The sequence below is a fragment of the Lynx rufus genome, unplaced genomic scaffold (assembly GCF_022079265.1).
Source record: "Lynx rufus isolate CCGP_SWC_20201006 ecotype Redwood Valley unplaced genomic scaffold, mLynRuf1.p SCAF_24, whole genome shotgun sequence".
NCBI classification, from domain to species: domain Eukaryota; kingdom Metazoa; phylum Chordata; class Mammalia; order Carnivora; family Felidae; genus Lynx; species Lynx rufus.
Window position 1 is genome coordinate 11,200,165 of NW_025814839.1, and position 17,053 is coordinate 11,217,217.

The 17,053-nt window shown below is 45.2% G+C and overlaps 1 protein-coding gene across 1 annotated transcript; it reads left to right on the forward strand.

The window, feature by feature from the left end:
- Positions 1–14,772: 14,772 nt before the first annotated feature.
- LOC124518229 (cytochrome c oxidase subunit 6A1, mitochondrial) lies at positions 14,773–16,608 on the forward strand. Its single transcript, XM_047088111.1, has 3 exons — positions 14,773–14,905; positions 15,056–15,198; positions 16,331–16,608. The coding sequence occupies exons 1-3, from the start codon at positions 14,803–14,805 to the stop codon at positions 16,412–16,414; spliced, it is 330 nt and encodes a 109-aa protein (XP_046944067.1). The 5' UTR covers positions 14,773–14,802; the 3' UTR covers positions 16,415–16,608.
- Positions 16,609–17,053: the final 445 nt, after the last annotated feature.

Below are 17,053 nucleotides of genomic sequence, written 5' to 3' on the forward strand. Positions count from 1 at the left end.
CATTAAGATAGAATATTTAAGAGTTGTATTATTTTGATCATTTCCTGTTTCAATGGACTTTCTCAATAAATGTAGCAACTTCTCATGTGATCAGATTGGGTAAGAGCTCCTACTACTGAATATTTTTTATTAGAAAAAAGAGGGAGGAGATTGTGCAGTTCTTAATTATTTATTGATTTCTATTTCCTCTCTCTCCAGCCAAAAATATCTAATATTGGCACAGCACTTTGCAGTTTATAAAACACTTCCAAGTCTATTTATTTCTCACAACTACTCTGGACAGCAGGAGTTTTTAGCCTCTTTCTACAGGTTGGGATAGTGAGGTTCAGAAAAGGGAAACAAAGGCTTTGAGTAAAGTAGGGCATTCAAACTGGGGCAAGAACTTAGACTTAATCGAAGAGCCTAACTTACTCCTAGGGCATTGTGTTAGCAAAGGAATCAGAATACGAGCCCTAAGCCTTTAACAGTTGAGAAGAAGATGCCTTGGGGTGGGAGGTAGGGGTTAAGGAATAGAGACTGTGTTTGGTTTGCTTCTGGATCCTGGCACATAGTAGGCCCTTGGAAAATATTCAAGGCTTGTTTGAAGAGATGAGGAATGAATGAACGAATGGAGGGATGGATGGATGGATGGATGGATGAATGAATGGATAAAGAAACTTGGAGCAAGTCCCCTTCTCTCTCTGGTCTCAGTTTCCCCATCTTCAACTTGAAAGCTAGAGTTCTTTTCCTTAGGAAAATGAACAGACACACACAGTTTTGTACTCTATTTCTGGATGTTCATAGAACACCCTCCTAAACCCCCATTATAGATTCCCTAGGAGAGGATAGATCCATGGAGCCCTGAGTAGAAAGCTCCTGAATTTGAGGATCTGAGGTCCCTTCTAGCTCTGATGTTAATAGTTGTAATGACAACAACAACAACGATGATAATAGGATCCAGAAGTTTTGGGACACTGACCCAGGGCCAGGCACTGTGCTAAAAGCTTTGCCTCATTTCATTTCTCCAAAGCCCGATGATGCTGGCATTATTATTATCATCTCTGTTCTACAGATGAAGACATTGAGGCTTAAAGGGACTAAATAAGCTGCTCATGTTGTAAGGCAGGAAGTAGAATCTTTAGTTTCCAATTTAGCACTCAGGGCACAGAACCTCAGCACTCTCCTACCTCCATTCCAGGAGAGAATAAACCTATGACCTCCATGTGGCTATTTCAAGGCCAAACTCAAGTTGCTGTATTTGGAGAACCTATTATAAGGTAGGCAGCCATTCATTCATTCAAGCATTCATTCAACAATCATGTATGAACACTTCCTATGTGCCAGGCACAGACTTGCTTTTGGGGGTTCACAGAGATGATGGTCCCTGCCCGCAAGCATATAATTGTTTATTGCACCCTTCCTCTGATGCCCCTTATACCAGAATCACCGTGTGAGCAGTAACAGTGCAGATTCTCAGGCCCTACTCCAGTCTCTGGAATCACTTTCTGTGGTTGGAGCCTGGGAATCTGCATCTTACAAGCTCCCCAGGTGACTCTTAGATGCAGAGGTGTGGGAACCCCTGGGTAGTGGGCCAGGTGACCTAGATAAGCAAACAAGCAATCACTGCACGGAGAAAAGTTATCTACAGGGATTGTGGGGGTTGCCAGGGAAGGCTTCTTGGAGGAGGTGACCTTTAAGATGAAATCTGAGAAATGAGCAGGAGTGAATTGGGCAAGAGGTAGGGGTAAGAGACACAGCAAAGAAGAAGCCAGTCTCTGCCCTTAGGGAGTTCACAGTCAGGGAAAGCAGAGAGGAGGGTACCATCTAGCAGAATGATGAGCCCAGGGGCCTGTGGGAACGTGAAAGAGGCACCTGGCTTAGCCTGAGGAATCAGAAGACTTTGCAGAGGAAGTGACTGTTTTCCAATGCTTTCTCAGATGGAAGCATCTGTTTCATCCCTTCTTGGGTGAAGAAAATGGGCGTGGAAGAGAATCCCAGCTGACCAGGAGGTGTAGTCTCCCAGGACGTTAGAGGCCCCTCTTATCAGCCACTAATGGTGGGCGGAAGCTGATCATCCTCTAATCTGGATGCTGTTTTCACCTCCATTGTCAATGCTGAGCCTTTGTTTGTTTGAACTAAGGCCTTCTATCTAGAGTCCTTAGTGCCCAGCAGCAAATGGTGACATTTGAATAAGTGGAGGAGAATTCCTTTGTAAAAGGCCCCGAAGAACACCTGCTCCTTAGATCCACCCTATTACTCTCCTTGTGGTCCCCCTTGATAACTCATATTAAGATAGTAGTAGGATCCTGGCCCTGCCTAGCCTGCAGTCCACCCTCAGCCACTTTCTAGTTACCTGTCCTTGGACACATGTTACTGGACCTTCTAATGCCTCAATTCCTCCTCTGGTAAAGGAGGCTAATAATGGTGCCTATGAAAACCAAAGAGAACCTATAAAAACCAAAGAGATTTTTAAAATTTTTTAAAAATGTATTTATTTTGAGAGAGAGAGAGAGAGAGAGAGAGAGAGAGAGAGAGAGAGAGAGAGAATTCCAAGCAGGCTCCACACTGTCAGTGCAGAGCCCGATGCAGGGCTCGAACTCACGAACCCCAAGATCATGACCTGAGCTGAAGCTGGACGCTCAACCAAATGAACCACTGGTGCCCCAAGATTTTTTTTTTTTAGAATAGAATGAACTTTCCTGTGAAATGCTCAGAAGAGTGCTTAGCACACAGAAGGACCAAGAAAATGTTGGGTTTAGCATTCAGGCCCCAAAGAACAGTGCAAAGTGTTGGGTATACAACAACACGAGACAAATTAAATGCCTTCATAGAACTTACACGCTAATGGAAGAGATGAAGAACAAACCAAACTAAATAAACAGATTATGATTTGTGCTATTAGAAAAATGATACTTGAAGGGCACCTGCTGACTCAGCCAGAAGAGTGTGAGACTCTTAATCTCGGGTTATGAGTTCAAGCCCCATGTTGGGTTAGACATTACCTAAATAAATAAACTTAAAAAAATTTTTGAGCGCCTGGGTGGCTCAGTCTGTTAAACGTGTGACTCTTGATTTTGACTGAGGTCATGATCTCACAGCTTCAGAGCCTGTCATTGGATTCTGCACTGACCCTGTGGAGTCCACTAGGGATTCTCCCTCTCTCTCTCTCTGCCCCTCCCTCACTTGCGCTCTCTCTGTCTCTCTCAAAATAAATAAATAAACTTAAAAAGAAAGCTTAAGGGGCGCCTGGGTGGCTCAGTCAGTTAAGTGTCTGACTTCAGCTCACGTCATGATCTCACGGCTTCTGAGTTCGAGCCCTGCATCGGGTTCTGTGCTGACAGCTCAAAACCTGGAGCCTGCTTTGGATTCTGTGTCTCCCCCTCTTTCTGCCCCTCCCCACCATCTCAAAAATAAATAAACCTTAAGGGAAAAAAAGCTTAAAATCTTTCTTAAAAAAAAAAAAAAAAAAAAGAAAGATACTTGTGATAAAGACAAAGGGATTCCTTTAAAGAAAGTGACCGGGCAAGGCCTCTCCTGGAAGGCTGATATTTAAGGGGAGGCACACCCTGTGACAGCTAGGGGAGAGGGTTCCTGGCAGAGGGTACAGCAATTGCAAAGGCCCTGAGGTTGGATGAAGTTGGCTTGTTCAAGGAACAGAAAGCCAGGCAGCTGGAGTGTGACACAGGAAGTGATGAAGGCAAGATATGAACCTGGGTCCAGTAAGACCAGGAATTTTATCAAGTGTTTTAATTTCACCACTTTGCAACAAGGTTCAAGTTCATTCAATGTTCACAAACGTGAATAGAGACCTAGAGTCTGACTGAAGTGGGAGAATGGCCTCGATCACAGGTGAGGTTTATTTTACTTATTTTTAATTTTTTTTTATGTTTATTTACTTTGCAGGGGGAGGAGAGAGAGAGAGGGAGACAGAGAATCCAAAGTAGGATCCACGCACGGTCAGGGCCTGGGGTGGGGCTCGAACCCACAAACCGCAAGATCATGACCTGAGCTGAAGTCAGTAGCTCAACCAACTGAGCCACTCAGGCACCCTCACAGGTGAGGTTTATTTTTTTTTTAATGTTTTTAATGTTTATTTATTTATTTTTGAGACAGAGAGAGACAGAGCATGAATGGGGGAGGGTCAGAGAGAGAGGGAGACACAGAATCCGAAGCAGGCTCCAGGCTCTGAGCTGTCAGCACAGAGCCGGACGTGGGGCTTGAACTCACGGACCATGAGATCATGACCTGAGCCGAAGTCGGACACTTAACCGACTGAGCCACCCAGGCGCCCCTCACGGGTGAGGTTTAAATAGACCTCTCCACCATAGTCATTTGTACCAATGTCTGCCAACTTCAACACAGGTAATGGCAGGAACAATGCCATGTGCATAACGGGGGGAGCAGATGGGGGCTAGAAATTAAGGAGAGGAACTGACCATGGGCAGGCCAGGCTCCCTTCTCTTCCTCCCCTGCAAAGGCTACAAATAGAAACAAGGTTATAGGTGCCATTTAAATCAAACAATAGCTCTATAGGGTGGGCCCATGGGGGACTTCTAACTTATTTCTGTCTGAAGTTTTTACGACAGGCATATATTTTTTTGTCATTAGAAGAAGAACAACAGCAAAATAATAATAAAAATCTTCAAGGTAAAAAAAAATTTTTTTAGAACAATTAGTATTTGTTACTGTGCTGCCTGTCATGAGAAATGCAGACATAGGGGTGTGGCAATTGCCTGGCTACAGTTTAAGCTATAGCTATGGAGTGCAGGAAGCTGTCAGATGAAAACAGAAATATGACATTATATTGCATGGTAGAGAGTAAAAGTTGTGTTGAAATTTAAAGAACAAAAATCACTTTGTTTAAAAAATATTGATTAAGCGCTGTGTTTGGTGTTGATACATACAGGAGTAAGCAAGATATATAAGGTATCTGCTGGCACGGAGCCCCCGGGCTATTTAGAAGTTAGGGAGATGGGGAGTGGAAAGAGCACTCCTGGCAGAGGGAACAGCATGGGCAAAGGCCCCGAGTTTGGAAATAAAAACAGAAACAGATAGAAACAGAAAGAAAGCTAGCTCAGAGGCTGAATTGAGGTACCTTTGTGAAAATAGTGGAGATGGGCAGTGATTGTATCCTTCAGGATGGTGGAGTGAGAATAAGTGTTTTAACCTAAGGGAACAGGAAGCCATTGAAGGGTGGCAAAGTGGAGTGGTGGTATAGTCAGAGTTGCACTTCAGAAGGGTCACCCTGGCTGCTATGTGGAGAAGAGACTGGAGGCAGTGAAGCTGTAAAGAAAGAGATCAGCCTGGAGGCTACTGCAATAGTCCAGGGGAGGAAGGATAGTGGCCATGACCAAAGCAGGGATGGAGAAGATGAGACATTTCTAAGGTAAAACCCAGTTAGTTAGTGGTTGACTGGATGCAAGGATGAAGGAGAGGGAGACAACGAGAAAGACTGATCCCTACTTTGTTAGCATGGGGACTACATGGATGGTGGCGCTGTTATCAGGCTTCCTAACCAATGGCAAGAGATGCCTGAAATTAATAACCTAACAGGAGAGCCAGGCAGGGAGACAACCATCCATCACACGCAGTATAATGAACTGTGCAAGAAGAGAGAGGCCGGCAGGGCCTCTAGGGGCAAAAGAAGGAGGGCGGATGGATTCTGGCTGGGGAGCCTCAAAGGGCGAAGAGATCACAATAGAGGGAGCAGTTGGGGAGACGCTGGAGACAAGAGGCTGGGAAGATGACATATGATATGGAGCTTGGAGAAGACCTAGGCGGTTGAGACCGAAAGTGGGCAGAGATGCCTCCAGGAGGCCCTACGTGCCTATCAGAGGACTCCCACTTTGTTCTAGAAGAAGAGGACTTGGTCCTTCCTGCATTTTAGAAAATCAGTGGTATGTAAGAAGCAGTAAAAATAGGTGATTGTCTATGCACAGAATATCTCTAGAGGATTCATCAGAAATCTATAGTATGCTAACCTTCTTTGTAGTGAAACTGGGTGGCTGGAGGACAGGGATGGGAGGTGGCTTTTCTATTTATTATTTATTTATTTATTTATTTATTTATTTATTTATTTATGTATTTTCTTACTGTAATGTGAGCCATGTAGATGTATTATCTATTCAATACTTCAATACTTAAATAGTTTACTAAGAAAAAAGCATGTACTGGGGGATGCCTGGCTGGCTCAGTCATTGGGGCATGCAACTCTTGATCTCAGGGTTGTGAGTTCAAGCCCCATGTTGGGCCTAGAGCTTACTTAAAAAAAAAAAAAATGAACTGGTGGAATGCAAAGACTGGAGTCAGACAGCCATGCATTTGAATCTTGGCTCTGTCAAGTTTGTCTTTTTTTTTTTTTAATTTTTTTTTCAATGTTTATTTATTTTTTTGGGGACAGAGAGAGACAGAGCATGAACGGGGGGAGGGGCAGAGAGAGAGGGAGACACAGAATCGGAAACAGGTTCCAGGTTCTGAGCCATCAGCCCAGAGCCCGACGCGGGGCTCGAACTCACGGACCGCGAGATCGTGACCTGGCTGAAGTCGGACACTTAACCGACTGCGCCACCCAGGCGCCCCTGTCAAGTTTGTCTTTAGTTGTGTCAATTTTTGCTTCTTTGAGGCCCAGTTTCCTCATCTGTAAAATGGGGATAATAGTACTTCTTACTTTATGGGTCGTTGGAAGAATTAAATGAGATAATATATGTCGAGTGCCAACACTGCAGTAAGGATAGGTTAAATAGATGCTGTTAGTATTAATCATTTAATGGTAAGTTAAATGAGCACACACCTGCTCCAAGGGTAATCTCAGTTTGACACACAGAGGTGGGTCAAGGGAAGTGATCGGAATCAAACAAGCTGAGGTCTCTTTAAGTGAGCACTACCTCTCTAAGCCACAATGACCCTCCACTGCAAAATGGGGATGCTAACACAACTCCCTCCTAAGATCAAAGAGCTACTGGGTGGGGACAGTCAACGCCAAGTGCAGCGCCATGTGAGTTATGAGTTCTGAAGACGAAGATTTTCAGAATGATCTCTCTTTCTCTCCCCTCATCCCCCACCCCCGGACCCAGGGGGCCTTTCAGTCTCTCTGCTCTGCCCTCCACTAAAAGGTGAGTTGGGAGAGGTGCGGACATTCTCTAGGAAGTGAAGTTTTTCTCTTTTTGTTCAAATCCAGGGAAGAAACAGAGAAAGTTTCAAAGGCAAGGCCCTAAGGAGGAGGCCTGAGCCTAAGGCCGGCGCCCTCTATCCTTCTCCCAGGTTCCCCCCTCTCTCTCCTTCAAGGATCCTGAGACCAACAGCCACGTTGAAGGTCGCAGGCACATCTCTAGCCAGACTCATGGGCGGTGCCCGCACATGCGGAGCCTGCCACCCACAGGGAGAGAGCGGTACTGCAGGCGCGGGTGCCAGAGAAGCTCCCATCCAGTCCCGTTTGTGTCAATGTGTGTTGAGCGCCTTTTCCGCACCAGGCGAAGGGGTCCCTGTCCTCATGGGGTTTACAGTCTGATGAGACAAATACCAGCAACAGAAGTGGTGATAGCAACTTCATCATCTGCTTTTTGGTGAAAGCCTTTGTTTTTATAACACAAGTAACATATATTGTAGTAAATTTTAAAAGAAAACGAATACCCAGACATTACTTCTGTTAACATATGAGTTAAAAATCCTTACAGTATTTTTGTGCATTTTACAAAAAAAAAAAAAAGGGAAACACACATTTCTTTAAAAAAATTTTTTTTAATGTTTATTTTTGAGAAGAGACAGAGCACAAGTGGGGGAGGGGCAGAGAGAGAGACACACAGAACCTGAAGTAGACTCCAGGCTCTGTGCTGACAACTCAGAGCCTGACTCAGGGCTCAAACCCATGAACATTGAGATCATGACCTGAGCTGCAGTTGGATGCTTAACCGACTGAGCCACCCAGGAGCCCGGGAAATACACATTTCATAATATTTTGTAGCCTGCTTTGTTGTGTTCAACAGCTTTTTTGAGATATGTTTCACATAATATACACCAGCTTTGCTTTTAACTTAACAGTGGACGGTTAACAATAATATAAATTACCATTTGTTGAGCAAGGTGCTGAGATTTTTTTAAGCTTATTTATTTATTTTGAGAGAAAGAGTGTGAGCAGGGGAGGGGGAGAGAGAGAGAGAGAGAGAGAGAGAGAGAGAGAGAATCCTTAGCAGGCTCTGTGCCATAAACATGGAGCCTGATTCGGGGCTCAAACCCACAAACCCTGAGATCATAACCTGAGCTAAAACCGAGAGTTGGTCGCTTAACCAACTGAGCCACCCAGGCACCCCCTGAGATTTTTTTTTACACACATCGTCACATTCAGTCCTCTCCAAAACTATAGTAGGTAAGTACTAATATCTTCTTCATTCTGAAATGAAGAAACCAAGATACAGAAAAGGCGAGTGAGAGCTGCCTGGCTGGCTCAATCAATGGAGCAATATACTCTTGATCTTGGGGTTCGGATTGTGAGTTTGAGCCCCATGTTGGGCATAGTGTTTACGTGAGAGGAAAAAAAAAAGGAGCGGGGAGTGATTTGTCTGGTAAAAGCAGCAGAACCAGGATTTTAATCCAGCCTTATCTGAGAACCTAAAGTTTTTGTTTTGTTTTGTTTTTTAAGTTTTTGGTGTGTTTTAGTAATTGCTACACCCAACATGGGCTCAAACCCACCCCCTGATTTCAAGAGTCTCATGCTCTTCCAACTGAGGCATCTAAGCACCCTGAAAACACAAGTTTTTAACCATTTTGTTCTGCCTGTTCTGTTACAGGCTGTATGGGAGTACAGAGGAATCAGAAAGGAATGGGGAGAGCTCTCCTGGAGCTTAGGGTGGAAACAAGGGCATGGAATAGTCTTCATGCATAGTATAGTGAGCTTAAACATCACTGGGAGACCAGAGCAAGAGAGCACGATGCAATCAGGAAAGGCTGCCTGTAGGAGTGAGGACTGGGTGGGGCGTGTGCAGACAAAGATGGGCATTAGGGTGAGGAGAGCATTTCCAGCCAGGAGGGGCCAGCCTAAGCAAAGCCACAGGTACAGATATGTGTATGAGCACAAACCAGTACGGGAAAATAATTGAGCACCAAATCCTATGGGGTTAAAGAGGTGGATGATGCCTGTGGTCCCTGCTCCAAAACCTAACTAGGCAGAGGGTTGGGGGAGCTGTAGAAATAAGTAATAGTTACCCTTCACTGGGCGCACCCCACATTCCAGGTTCTCTATAGCCCTGGAAGTTTGGCAGTTACTAGCTCCATTTATAAATGAAAAAAGGAAGGCTCTGAGAGATGCCTTGCTGTTGGTCCTCCACGTAGGGAGGACTGAGGCCAAGAGAGTCAACCCAGGAGGCAAGGCTCAGCACCGCACCCCCCCCCCCAGAATCCAGTGCCCTAACCTGCAAGCTATACTATTCTGCCTGCCTTAATTGCCCCAAAGAAACAGACTTTCACAGCCAGTCCCCTGTGCAAACCTCTCGGGCACACTACAGTTAGGCATCTTTCTAAATTGCAAAGCTGATTATCTCTCTCCTTGCTTAAAGCCAAGTCTTCTCAGTACCCTTCAGATAAAATCTTAACTCAGCACGGCCTGAGAACCCTTTAAGTTCTTGCTCCCTCCTTCCACACTTCCAGCCTTAAGGCATTGTTTGGAATCCCAGATATAGTACCCACATCTTTTCTCTGTGGTGATGTCTGCCTGGAAAACTCTTATCTCCCTCCCAACCCAAATTTGTCCCTGACTCACTCTTATTTATTTGGGAAGGAGCCATGACTTAGATGTCACCTCCTATAAAAAGACTACCCTGATTGCCCCTTTATAACCCAGGCTAAATGCCTTTCTGCCCTGCTTCTCCTGATCATAGCAATAATAATAGTTAACAATTTTTGAGCATTCATTCTGTGCCAGGTGCTGTGCTAAAGTCACTTGAGTTACTGAAGCAATATTACACAGTAATTAAAGGTGCAGGATTTTGGACCAAGACTATCTGGATTTGATTCCTGGCCCAATCACTTAAAGGGCTGTGAAACTTAGGCAAATCACTCAACCTCTCTTGGCATCTCAGTTTCCTCGTCTGTAAAATGGGGATAAGAATAGCACCTATCTCATAGGAGTGTTGTACATGTGAAGGGCCCAGTACATGGTAAGTGCTTAATAAATGTTAGTTGATAACTATTATAATGTTATGTCCTTGTAATGACTCTAATTCATTGGTGAGAATCTAAAAGGTAACTTGATTTCGCCTTGATTATATAGGTAAGTAGCATACCTGGGACTTGAACTTGATGCCAAGGTCCATGCTACACTGCCTCCCATTGTAGAACCCATCACACTGTAATATTATGGTAAATAGTAATAACTGTTTACTTGTCAGCCTCTCCCTCTAGACTGGATGTTCCACGAGGGTCACTGCCATCACACCAGTCCAGAGACACAGTTGAGACCCTAGTTACATGAATTAATGATGCTGAACAGCTCAGACAAGCTATTCAGAAGATGGAGGTGGTGGTCATAACACCCTAGCTTCCCCTGCAGTGTGCATGGGAAAATGTCTCAGTGACTTCCTAGGATTAGTCTCTTAGCAGACAAATATTTATTGGTCCAGAAACCGGAGGTGCTCTTAAATGGGAAAAATCACATTAGGAATAGCAGGCAGGATACCCCCAGATAAGCATTCCCCTAAGTAAGCCCTGTCCTTGGCTAGGCAACCTCTTCTAGTCTTACAAAATGCCTCCCCTCATCATCAGCTGCCCTGGTATTGAGGTACCCACCTGCCAGCTCCCTGTTTCAAGGAAATAGAGCATCAAAGACCTTAGTGGCTTCAACATGAGCATAAACATTACCAGCTGCCAGAGAGGATGACGTCAAATCCAGGCCTGGCTGGCCATGGCCTTGGAGAGGCTCCCTGCGTGGAGAGGCCTGGTGCCCTGGGGATCACTGTGAGAGGCAGCACAGGCTGGGAACTGCCAGTTCAGTACCCCGAGGACACATTTGATGGTTCTGTCCATTCTCAAGGACCCCACGACTTGAAATATTTTTCTTTCCCAACCCACTGATGTCAGAAATCAAATAGCTATTCCTTTTCTTGCTGATCCCTTTTTAGGAGCATCAGATCAGCATGAACTTGACAGGGTGACCTCTTGGACTTGATATCATTATACCTAAAGCAAAGCCTGTATGGCTTTGAGGTTAAAAGAGCTGGCTTGAGTCCCAGACTGCCTGGTTCCACCACTTGCCTAAAGATTTCTGACTTTGGGCAATTTCCTGGGGTCATGGTTTACTTATATGAGAAGTGGGTAAAATAGTATCTAATTCACAGGATCTTGGTTGGGATTAATGTATACTCAGTGAGTGCCTATCATGTACCAAGTGCTGGGGTCATACTGGTGAACAAAACATAGTCCCTGCCCCATGGTGTTTGGTGCAGGAAAGCAGACAATAAATTAATAAATATTTAATATATCAGATGGTGGTAAGTGCCATGCAGATAGGTAAGGTACAGTAAGGAGGATAGAGTGTCAGGGTGGGAAGGAGTTCTTTCACTTCAGGGTGGTCTGGAAAGGCCTTTCTGATAAGCTGACTTCTGAGCACATCCTTGAGTGAAATAAAGAAGCAATTCATGGGGCCACCTAGGAGAAAACTCTTCCAGGGAGAAGAAATGAGCATGTGCAAAAGTCCTGAAGAAGGAGCATGCGTGGCGTGTCCAAGGGGAAGGCAAGAAGGCCAATGTAACTGTAGTGAAATGGGCAAAGGGGCAAATAGAAAGGATGATGTGAGAGAGGTGGCCAGGGGCAGGGTGTATAGGACCTGGTATCTTACTCTAAGGATTTTGGTATTTACTCTGAGTGAGATGGGAGTCATGGGAGGATTCTGAGCCAAGGAGGAAGATGAACTGTTTTAAAGGATCCTCTGACTGCCATGTAGCAAATAGACTGTATGAGGACTAGGTAGCAGGGAGACCAGCTAGGAGGCTGTTGCAGTTGTCCAGGTGAGGGATGAGAACATCTTTCATCACACTGGTAGCGGCGGGTGGTAGGAATTGGTCAGATTCTGCATACACCTGAAGGAAGAGCTGGTAGGATTTGCTGATGAATTGGATATAAAGTGTGTGTGTGTGTGTGTGTGTGTGTGTGTGTGTGTGTGTGTGAGAGAGAGAGAGAGAGAGAGAGAGAGAGACAGAGACAGAGACAGAGACAGAGAGAAGAGTTAAAGATGAGGGGTACCTGGGTGGCTTAGTCAGTTGAGTATCCGACTTTGGCTCAGGTCACAATCTCACGGTTCATGAGTTTGAACCTTGCATCTAGCTCTCTGCTGTCAGTGCAGAGCCTGCTTTGGATCCTCTGTCCCCCCCCTCTGGCTGCCCCTCCCCCATTCATGCTTGTGTGTGTGCGCTCTCTCTCTCCCTCCAAAAATAAACATTAAAAAAAAGTGACTCCAAAGTGTTCACTAAGTGAGGCGAGGAAGACAACTTGTGTAAAGTGTTTATCAATCATGATATGGGCACAAAATAAATGTCCCAAAAATATTAGCTATTCTTTGTATTGATGATTTGCATTTCCTGGACTGTCTAAACTGTCACCTGAGGCTTTGGAAATGTTGAGCTTACCTGGCAATAAGATCATAAGCATCATGCCTAACTATGTGCTGTGAGCCAAGCCCATGATAGAATCTTTACGTAGCAGTACCGCCGTGCAAAGTGTATGAAAGCTCTATGAGAAAATGAATACTTGTTGAATTTTTAATGTATTTCAGACATTTTTCATTTAATCCTTTCTCCATCACTAGAATGTAAGTTGCATGAGAGATCTTATACCTGGTTTGTACTGCTACACATGCCTGGCACATAGTAGTTCCTTAGTTAATATTTATTAGATGAAATCTCATTGTTATAGTTGGAAGTTGAGTAACTTCCCGACGTGGAGCTGGGTTCTGATAAATACTTATTGGATAAAGGGTTGAATACATGGGTATTACATTACCATTTTAGAAAAGAGGAAACAGCTAGTGGCAGACCAAAGATTTCCTGACCCTTGAGCATGGACGCTTTCCATGGCCACACTTTGGGGCCTCATATACTCTTTGGCTGTGTTTGAGGATACCTAGGAATTTGATGATCCTGACATTATCATATGGTGTACCATAATTTGTAAAAACCCTGGATTGCTCAAAGATCTAATGGTAGATCAGACTGTGATGCTGTAGTAACACAATTCTAAATTTTTGTCTTCATGAAACTGCATAGACTTACAGCATTCATTTTTTTAAAAATCTTTATTTTTGAGAGAGAGAGAGAGAGTGTGTGTGTGTGTGAGCAGGGGAGGAACAGAGAGAGAAGGAGACACAGAATTCGAAGCAGGCTCCAGGCTCTGAGCTGTCAGCACAGAGCCTGATGTGGGGCTCGAACCCATGAACCGTGAGATCATGACCTGAGCTGAAGTCGGACACTTAACTGAGCCACCCAGGCGCCCCTCATTTTATCTCATTTGCCCAAGGTCACATGGCTGTAAGGGATGGAAACAAAATGTGAATTCAGTCTTCCCACACCAGAGCCCCTGTTTGTTCCCCCTATTCAGGGGTTTTTAACCTGGGGCACAAGTTCTGTTAGGGGGGTCTCCAGACGTACTTTATGCTACCTTCTTCCCCCAACACCGTGTGCTTACGAGCAGGTGCATTTTTGGGGAGAAAGGGTTCATAGCTTTCATTACATTCTCCAAGGGGCCTATGATCCAAAGGTTTACTTTCACTTTATCTTAGTATCTTTTTCTGTTTTTTGTTTTGTTTGTTTTGTTGTTGTTGTTGTTTTTAAACCCCAAATTTATTCTCTCACAGTTCTGGAGGCTAGAAGTCCAAAATCAAGGTGTTAGCAGGGCCATGATCCCTTTGAACTGCCTTTATAGGGAAAAATCCATTCCATGTCTCTTCTAGCTTCTGGTGGTTGCCAGCTTCTCTTTTTTTTGTGGCCACATCACTCCAATCTCTGCCTCAGTCTTCACACTGCCTTCTCCTCTATTATTGTTATTTTAACTTTTATTTTTAAAACTGCTTTTAGATGAGAAGGAAGAAAAAGGAAGGAAGACGTGGGGGAAGGGGGTTGTAGAGACAAAACAGATGCCAATTTTTGTTTCCAGAGTTTCAAGGGAGAGAAGGCTAACATGACTAAAGGAGCCACAAATTAAGGATGTTGAGGCAGGATCAGAATCCAATCTTCTGGCACCAATTCCAGGGCTCCTTCTGGTTCCCGTTACTACTCATTCATTCATTCATTCATTCATTCACTCGTTCATTCAACAAATTTGTATTGAGCACCTGCTACGTTCCAGGTACCATGCCAGGCTCTGGGAATGCTGCTGTGGCAAACTCTGGCATCACAGAGTTCATATTCTAGTAGGGAAGACAGATAAAGTAATAATAATGACGACTATTATGTCAAGTGCGATTAAAAATGACGTCACAGGACGGGGAGGAATGGGAACGGCATTTGAGATGGGATGTTCTGAGCTCAGAACTTCCAGTTGCTGTCTACGGACTCCAAGGAAGACAGCGCTCCCGGATGCCAGAGCGCGCTTCATAAACCTCTCCCACTTCGCCTCGCTTAGCCTCACCAGGGTGGGGACTGTCGGGAGAGGGGCGTGCACACGGAAGGGTCAGAGCGCATGCTCTCTCAAGATCGGTGGCTCTGAGGATTTTGATAGTACGCAGGCTCCTCCAGTTAAGGCGAGAAGGCTCCGCCCAATAGGTGTTTGCTTTTGAGGTTGTGGTCCCGCCCTCCGGCCCACTTTCTACTTCCGCTTCCGGCTCTGAGGCTGTGCAGGTCGAAAATGGCGGTGGCGGCTGCGTCCCGGTTTTCGCGGCTGCTAGGTCGGTCCGGGGCACAGCTGGGGCGGTCCATGTCGAGTGGCGCCCACGGCGAGGAGGGCTCAGGTACTGGAGTTGCGGTCGGCGTGGGGGGCCTCAGCCCCACTCGAGCGAGGCGGGGCCGGACTGTGACCTTGGCCTGGGGCCTTGGGGAAGGGGGGTGAGAACCGGGGCGGGCGCCACACCAGGCCTGAGCGGTCGTACCCCCTTCTGCAGCTCGCATGTGGAAGGCCCTCACCTACTTCGTAGCTCTTCCTGGCGTGGGAGTGAGCATGCTGAACGTCTTCCTGAAGTCGCATCATGGAGAGCACGAGAGACCCGAGTTCGTCGCCTACCCCCATCTCCGCATCAGGTCCAAGGTACGCTCTTGTAGGCTCTTGGAGTGTCCGTTCTCCTTTTATTATAAATGCCTAGTGCAGGTTCTTCATTCTCTAAAATCCTGTGTGCCTGGCGTGTACAACAATTTCTCATTTAATGCTCACAAATAAATTTGTATTTTCTCTGGTTTTATGTAAGGGTAACTGAGACTCGGGGGGGCCACATCTGTTTTTCTTCAAGGTCATACAAAAGTGCCCTTAAGTTTTCCTTTTTTTTTTTTTTCCTGATTCATCCCACCTCTGTCTTCTATACTGTTCTGAAACTGTGGGTTGTATAAGACTTGGAGGTTTGGGAATCTCCCTTACGGAGGCAAAGTCAGAAGGTGATTCACCTTTCTAGGACCTGGGCATTTGGCAGGGTACTAGCTGCATAATGAAGAGACTAACAGCTTCTCTTATTCTTATTTCTGCTAGTTATCTTCTCAACTGTTTTGTCCTTCGCTATTGATGTAGATGTAATCATTTGTTTTCCATTGTTTGTTGTAAATATTCTTAACAAAAGACCCTTCTGGCACTTTAATAACTGTTACATCACTTAGCCCGGGTAGGGCTGGCTTTATAGAAACTTAAGCTAGAGTCTTACATTCAGAATTTTTGAGTCTGAGCCCCACTCCCACCCGTGTACGGTAGAAGCCATATAGCAGGATTTCTCAACCTCAGTACTGTTGACATTTGGGGCTGGATAGTTCTTGTTGGGGCAAGGGGCTATCCTATGAGACTTAGGATGTTTAACAGCATCCTTGACCTCTACCCACTAGATGCCCTACCCCAGATGTCTTCAGATATTGCCCAATGTCCCTGGAGGGGCAAAATCATACAGGGTTGGAAACCATGCTTTTCAAAGGGAGCATGCAAAATAATTGAGGAAGGTAGGTTGCAGTTTCCAGTCCAGGGATTTGTTTTATATCTGGAATGAAGCCCAGAAGTCTGCATTTAAATAAGCATCTCCTCCCCCATACTCCTCTTCCATTCTGCTAGAGGTGATGTGATTCGTAAAGACAGCACTGATAGACTAGTTGCCAGGTATTGTCTGTCACATACCCTGTATCTTAAGCAGTTCATGGCAGTCTCAACTCTTCTCTGGAATTGCCTAATTGACATCTTCACTCCACAGCCCTTTCCCTGGGGAGATGGTAATCATACTCTATTCCATAACTCTCACGTGAATCCACTTCCGACCGGCTATGAAGATGAATAAAGAGAACCTGGACCATAACCCATTGGGGACCACAGCACTGGTTTGGACCATGACTCTGCACACGGACCAGAAAAGTATATGGGACCTTAAGCTCACCTTCCTTACTTGTATCAAATGATGACCAGTATACTGATCTTCCATCCCTTTGCTATGGCAGGAGATGGCTTAAATAAATAACTTAGATTGGTCCATGAGCTGGAGTTGCATTCTTTGGTGGTGTTTTTCCCTCGGAAATCAGCATTAATGTTATTTCTGTTTCTGTCGTGAAGGTTTATGGCCACCATTTATAGGCCTGTAGAAAGTGTTTATATCAGACTTGTCCTTGGTTTCTTATGCCTGGGGTGGGTAAAGCAAAGGGACCATGAATGGAGCTGATTTAAGAATTGAGATTGGGTCTTGACAGACTTTGGGTGGCAAAGATACTGAGTGGCCAGTAGAATACCTGCAATTAATATCTGAAAGCAGTATCTTTGATTCTCTAGAGAAAGTGCTTCCTGTGTCCTAGCCTTCTCTTGTCTCATTCCACCAGCATTTGTTGAAGAATACTCCCAATGGATAATTTTCTCCAAAGGTGTCAAGTTCTCATCTTGGGGTCATCTCTCAGCACCCTGAAGGCTGAAATGGTCAAACTTTTGGAGA